Raw genomic sequence first — 6,849 nt, forward strand, 5'->3', positions numbered from 1 at the left:
CGGCTGATCCTGCCATCTTGCTGACGGCCCGCGGAAGGCGGACGTTGCGTCCCTGTCGCCGGATGCGTGGGGCGCGAGGACGGGCGCGACTTCCTCCTGCTCCAGGCGGCGCAAGGCATGAGTGCCCTGCTGCGAATCAGGGGGATCTGCGGCCACTGTAGCCTGTGCGGTTGTGGCTACAGTGTTCCGCTCGGGTACTTGTGGCGGGTCACGTCGAGGGGCGTGGGCGCCTTTCTGCGTGCCAGAGCCGCGGTGCATTTATGGCCCACAAGATCCGCGCCCTCGTCCGTCGGTCTGCGCCCGAGGTGGACACTTGTCTCGTGGGCTCGGATGAGTCCGACCCCCTACGCCCAGGGTCGGGCGAGGTGGAGCCTTGTGGCGAGGGGTCGGGCGCTCCCGACCCTGGGACCGCGGGTCGAGTGAGGCGGAGTCCCGCCATCGAGGGGTCGGGATTGTCCGACCCCGGGGCCCTGGGTCGGGCGAGATGGAGTGGGATGTTCTCTGCCTCTACTGGGTCGGCGGTAATCGTAATTACCGCAGGTAGACCTGGGCCTTCATGACTTTTGCTTTAAGGGGTATTAGGAGATCGTGAATATTTCCCCCCAATAGTAGCCCCCGAGCCTGTGGTGGAGCAAGGATGATCCTCCAGAGGCTTCTTTCATGTTCCAGCCAGGCTCGCGCCGAGTCGGCCAAGAACAGTGGGAGGTTGCGAATGATGAACAGGTCGTCATCCGCTCCGCCGGTCTGACAGGCAAGCCGATAGTCGCTGAGCCAAGGCCCGAGGTTCATCTCCCCAGAGTATTTGACCACATTGGTGGGCTGTCTAAACTGCACTGGGAACGACACGTTCAGGATGCGTGCGGAGAAGGCCCTGGGCCCCGCTGGGTCGGGGCTCGAGCTCTGATTTTCTCCACTGTCGTGGCGACCACCACGGTGTACGCGGTAGCCGCGGTTGGCTCTATCCTCCCTGTTCGCACGGGAGCGCCTCCACGCGTCCAAGGCATCATGGGCATCGCGGATGGGGCCGACGCGGCGGGGGATGGATGAAGCCCCGTCGCCCGCGCGTGTTGGAGTCCGTCGAATGGGCGAGGCCCGGTTTCCCCCGTGGGAGGAAGGTTGATGGACAGATCCTCCACGCCTCTTGATAGGCGTAGAGGGTGTGACCCTGCAGGCGCTGTGTGTGCAGCGCAGGGATGCGGAGCTTTCTGCCTGCTGGACTGCTGCACACTCAAGCAAGTCGCGTACCTCCTGGCGGGCCTGTCGCTCCTCGGGCGTTGCCGGATCGGGGAGTTGTCGGAGTAGGGTTGCCGCGGCGGTGACGTTCTGGCTGGCGCGTGCGAAGAGTTGGGGATGATCCTCGTCCTCGCAGATGCGCCGCTGGACATCGCAGGCCCGATGACGCGCCCCACCCTCGTTGCGGCAGTGCTCGTCCTTCTGGTGGGGCACCGGGACCCTAGCAAGGGCCTCAGTCGTAGCTGCGGCGCGCGGTGGCGGAGCGCGCTACTTCCCTTCGGCGCCATCGTCGTTGGATCCTTCGAAGTGTACGTCGACCATGAAGCACTCGTGCGAGGGGTGGTGACTCTCGTCGTTAGGGCCAGCGTCGTGGTTGGCCACCTGAAGCTGGTGATGTACGCGCAAAGGTCCCCTACCTGGTGCGCCAACTGTCGTTGTCGAGATTAGCGGATCAAGACTTAGACTAGTAAATTTCTTCTATGCGCGTAAGGCTTCGGATGGTGGCGTGGGAGACACAGGGTTTAGACTGGTTCGGGAAAGGAAGAGCCCTACGTCCAGTATCGAGAGCTGCTCGTATTGCCCACGCGGGGTCTGTAGTAGGGGTTACAGGAGGGCGAGAGAGGGAGCTGGTCCCAAGTCTCTTGGGTGCGCCCTGATGCTCTAAAGGAGAGTGTGAGTGTTTTGACCGCTTGAGCCCGCCCCTATCTCAGGCCCCTGGTTCTCCTTTTATAGTGCAAGGAGGCCACCAGGGTTACAAGTGAGACCGGGTGTGAGGAGAACTAAATGAGATAAATTAAGTTAAGTAAAAAACAACGTGAGGAGTAGGACCAAGTTCCTAGGCCGCCGCTCCTCCACTCTGGCCTTCGGCTTCTGTCAGCGCGTCCGCCGGAAGAAGGCGGCTACCTTCGGATCCTGTCGAGCATCTCCTTGGTGGCCGTTTCGCCAGGCATGATGATGGTGTTCGGTCGTGGCATCTGTACCCGTCACGGAAGGCGGCTGATCCTGCCATCTTGCTAGCGGCCCGCGGAAGGCGGACGTCGCGTCCCTGTCGCCGGATGCGTGGTGCGTGAGGACGGGCGCGACTTCCTCCTGCTCCGGGCAGCGCAAGCCATGAGTGCCCTGCTGCGAATCAGGGGGATCTGCGGCCACTGTAGCCTGTGCGGTCGTGGCTACAGTGTTCCGCTCGGGTACTTGTGGCGGGTCACGTCGAGGGGCGTGGGCGCCTTTCTGCGTGCCAGAGCCGCGGTGCATTTATGGCCCACAAGATCCGCGCCCTCGTCCGTCTGTCTGCGCCCGAGGTGGACACTTGTCTCGTGGGCCCGGATGAGTCTGACCCCCTACGCTCGGGGTCGGGCGAGGCGGAGCCTTGCGGCGAGGGTCGGGCGCTCCCGACCCTAGGACCGCGGGTCGAGCGAGGCGGAGTCCCGCCATTGAGGGGTCGGGATTGTCCGACCCCGGGGCCCTGGGTCGGGCGAGATGGAGTGGGATATTCTCTGCCTCTATTGGGTCGGCGGTAATCGTAATTACCGCAGGTGGGCCTGGACCTTCATGACTGTTGCTTTAAGGGGCATTAGGAGATCGTTAATATTTCACCCCAACAATGACGCACAAGACTTAGGGGGAGAATGCTGGATAAGTCTTACTGCAGGTCCTTATGCTGGAGCTGCTGATCCTTGTCCTCCAGCTGCTGTACCTTGTGCTCCAGCTGCTGTGTTGACTGGAGGACAGTGGGGCTGCAGCATATGCTTGCTGCAGCACCACTTTTGTTGTCTACTTTTAGGGTAGGACAGTCTTAGGCATCTTAGACTAGATAGGACATCATCAAAAGACATCTTAGACTAGCATATGCCTTGATGCTTGGCTGCTAGGCCAGCTATAAATATGTATCCCCAACCCTTGGTTGGACATGGTATTGTGGAAAGAAAATCCAGAAAATTACCCCAACTCTTCCTAGTGCCATCCTCTCGATGAGAGTAACAGTTCCGATCCTAACAGAAACATCAGAAAATGGAACTTCATGAAATCAGCTACCGATGGCTAATTGACTAGAGCAGTAAATTCTGCTCAAAGGTCTGATATCTTCCCTGGGTTGCCAAATTATACAAAAATTCTTGCCCAATAGGCTACGTTTGTGGTTAGTTTGATGCGTCCCTTCTGATCCTGCATTCCTATTCCAGATGCCACTTATCGAATCACTGTACTCTGCGAATTGACCGGACTGCAGCGAAGTAGCAACATTCATCACCAATCTTTCATGTGTAAGTCGCAATCAATCCGATCTTTAGTAGACCTGTCTGATGTTGATATTTATCCTGGAATCCTTGATATAATCCAAGATAAAGCAGTCCTCTTCACCAGATAGTTGTGAAACCACTGCAGAGATTTCTTGTTGGTCACTTTCTGTGAAGATTCGTGGTACACCTGTGCAATGGAAGCAAAAGGTTAAAATAGAAACGAAACCTGATGACCTAAGGCATTTAACATTCTTATCCGTAAACAACTTTCATTTTATAAATGAATTACCATGGAAGCGTTCTCGTGCTTCCCCAGCCATCAATACTATATCACCGCTTCGCAGGAACATTGCTGTTGGAACTTCATCTCTTGTCTTTCCTCCAAGAAGAAAGATGCACTTGCAGCCCAAACTAAGAGAACAAAAGGTAAGACGCTATGTCATAAAAAATCTAAAATCACTAAACAAGTAAGAAACTGGACAGTTACCTTATACTAACAATAGGTTTTGTCCAATCTGCTTCCATGTCATCAACATGGCCACCGAGCATATCACCTACATCAGTCAAAGATTAATATTTCAGTATAGAACTGACAAGGAGTATGAAAATAAATTCAAGACAATTCGAAAGAAATTGTATCTTTTTTGGCAAGAAAATAAAATATATCGATCTAAAGGCATTTTCATTATTTAAAGTGATGAGCTATACATACTTGGACCATAATAATTCACTATAGCAGCTTCTGGCTTGAATTCTTCTCCAGAAGGCATAGCTGGAATAGCCATATTTTTGGCAAGACTAGCTAGGGGATCTGAAATCTTGTTGTGTGGAAGTGATACATCATAGTTGCGCTGTCAAATAGAAGGATTTTACAAAAAGAAGTAGTATGCAGAAGACATAAATATGATATTCCTAACAACAGCCTATCCTATTGTGCAGTCAAGCAAGAAATGGATACAATTGCTAACCCGATGACAGAACAATACATGTTATATGTAGAACGGGAGATATTTTTCCATGTTTATTTTCATAGACAATAGTATTTAAAGATAGTTTCACCTGATGACCTGAACAATGATGAACTAACATTGATCCTTAAGTCATTTGCTACTTGAATGTCCATAGAGTTGTATTCCAATGGAATTCCATATTCATAACAATAATATGATTGAACCAAATCAGACATATTTCTAATAATTGCAGCATTTTGAAGAAAAAAAATCTTTACTGCAGTACAATGTACCAGAATATATCAGTACCACCGCAAGCCAGAATTCAAGCAATAATGGAAATAAGCTGGTTGTCAGCACCACCATGGAAGAAGATGGATACATACTTTTGACCAATCAAATTGTAGACCAAGGGTGCTCCATCTGAGCTTTCGCACAAGAGCAGTTGCTGTGGTTGACCTACACTCTTCCCCCTTCTGGACATCTGAGGCCTCCACAAATTTGAAGATTTTGGATTGTGTTTTTCCTCCACCATTATTCCGTTCATTTCTTTCTTGGACATCAGGATTTTCCACTTGAACCAAGATCTTTTGATTTTTAGCAGCAATGAACAAGTCAGAAATTGAGCCATATATAGCAGTCAAATTAGTCCTATTAGGTGGCTGTGGAAATGTTTTCAAGCTTTCCCTAATCCAGTAGCATTGTTCCTCAGTTGATAGAGCGCCAGGAATGAAATAGAATCCTAAAAAGTTAACAAGATGAATACCAATATATCAGAACCATATAAGGTGTAACGATATTATGATTCATGGGCCATATGGAAAATAAGAAATGTCTTAAATGTTTTGAAATTTATAGACAATACTTGGCAGGAACATTGTTTAATTGTAATTCAAAATTATTATTTGTCATTCGCATAAGCTTTACTCCTGAAATGTTATCACAGATACAATCATATCTAAAAAATTCAGAGTTGGATGAAAGATAGAAAACAACGAGTTGGACACAATAAAACCCTCTTTAGTCCAGATGATTATGCTATCCAACACTCATGTTCGTAATGAAATTAGAGTTAAATTAATTTATTAATTACCAAACCTAAGATTCAAAAAATATGATCAGCAATTACACCATGGCTACAGATCTTTCTGGCCATTCAATTCTTAGATGAAAATCTCCTTCACACGAATCTGCACCCCCACACTAGCACTAGCCAAAGCAATTACGTTTACAGGAAGAAAACCGCATCTAAGAGAGGATCAAGGCTTGCAAGCTTCCCCTGTTCGAAGCAATGTTCAGACTCGCAAGTACAAACTTCAAGCTGAACAGTCTAATTTTGACTCCGACACAGAAGGGAAGGGAGAAAGAGCTCCGCACTTACCTGGCCGGTCCAAGAAGCAGAACACGGGGCGGTCGAACCCGGCGCAGTCACGCCGACCGATCCCGGCGGGCAGCTCCCCATCGGCCGCAAGCAGCGCGTGGAAGTCGACTACCGCTGATAGGTCACCGCGGCCGCCTCCCTCAACGCCTGCCGGCTTGCTCCTGCAGCGGCTGGAGACGTCAGGGTTTGGGGCTTGGGACGAGCAGAGACGAAGATGGCAAGCCCAAGGAGGGAAAGAAAGGCGGAGAGAGATCCTAACCTGGACCTGGACCTGCCCTTGAGGTTGGGCGGCTTGTATAGCTTGTACTGCTTCTCCGCCCGCCGGAACGCCGTGCGCTCCGCGGCGGCGGGGTCGGAAGCGCCGTACATCGCCGGAGGAGCTTGTCCTAGCGGGCCCTATCACCTCGTGGAAGCCAGGGTTGAAACTTCCAGCCCACCAACGAAGGCCCATCTCAACTTTATCTGCTTCTTCCTCACCTTCCTCCCTAACTCTTCTATCGACAATGGTCCATTAAAAAATATTGGATAAAAAAATATTATCTAACGTTTTGAATCTGAACTAATATTTTTTTAAAAAAGTTAGACCAACATTTTTTCAAAAAATTGCTAACATTTCTTCGGGAAAAATTGAATTCAACATTTATTAAAAAAAAGTTGCACTAACGTTTTTCAAAAAATATTGTACCAACATTAATCCAACATTTATTAAAAAAGTTCCACCAACATTTTTCGAAAAAAATTGTACCAACATTAAAAAAAGGTTAAATTCAACCTTCTTCTTCAGCAGCTGGCGAGGTCTTCTTCTTCGACTCCGACGGCCGACGAACCCGCACGTGGGTTGGGGCAGCAACGCGGGATGGCGAGCCGCGACGGCGACAGGGCCGCCTGCGGCAGCGGTGGGGGTGGCAGCTGGGGGTGGAGGAGGCAGGGGTAGGATGATGTGTGTTAAGGTTGTGGGATCCAACGGTGTAAGCTGTTTTGCACGAATCTCAAACACTGGAAGATAAGGAAGATTCTTCCGAAAGATGGATAAGATTTCCTGTATGTTCCG

General features: G+C 50.6%; 1 protein-coding gene across 1 annotated transcript; it reads right to left on the bottom strand.

Moving 5' to 3' along the window:
- Window positions 1–3,051: 3,051 nt before the first annotated feature.
- Window positions 3,052–6,237, bottom strand: LOC117866220 (DNA N(6)-methyladenine demethylase ALKBH1A). The gene is made up of 7 exons (XM_034750375.2): window positions 6,058–6,237; window positions 5,799–5,959; window positions 4,804–5,159; window positions 4,180–4,318; window positions 3,955–4,021; window positions 3,757–3,878; window positions 3,052–3,654 (listed from the first exon to the last, which is right to left on the bottom strand). Exons 1-7 carry the CDS (start codon window positions 6,165–6,167, stop codon window positions 3,515–3,517), a joined length of 1,095 nt encoding a protein of 364 aa, XP_034606266.1. The 5' UTR covers window positions 6,168–6,237; the 3' UTR covers window positions 3,052–3,514.
- Between the last annotated feature and the right edge of the window lie 612 nt (window positions 6,238–6,849).

This window comes from Setaria viridis, chromosome 8, assembly GCF_005286985.2.
Source record: "Setaria viridis chromosome 8, Setaria_viridis_v4.0, whole genome shotgun sequence".
NCBI classification, from domain to species: Eukaryota; Viridiplantae; Streptophyta; class Magnoliopsida; order Poales; family Poaceae; genus Setaria; species Setaria viridis.

Coding starts and splice junctions, on each gene's coding strand:
- LOC117866220 (XM_034750375.2), bottom strand. CDS start 6,167: ATGTACGGCGCTTCCGACCCCGCCGCCGCGGAGCGCACGGCGTTCCGG. Junction 4,319..4,803: donor TACAATTTGATTGGTCAAAA/GTATGTATCCAT, acceptor TCTATTTGACAG/CGCAACTATGATGTATCACT. Junction 3,879..3,954: donor AAACCTATTGTTAGTATAAG/GTAACTGTCCAG, acceptor TTGTTCTCTTAG/TTTGGGCTGCAAGTGCATCT.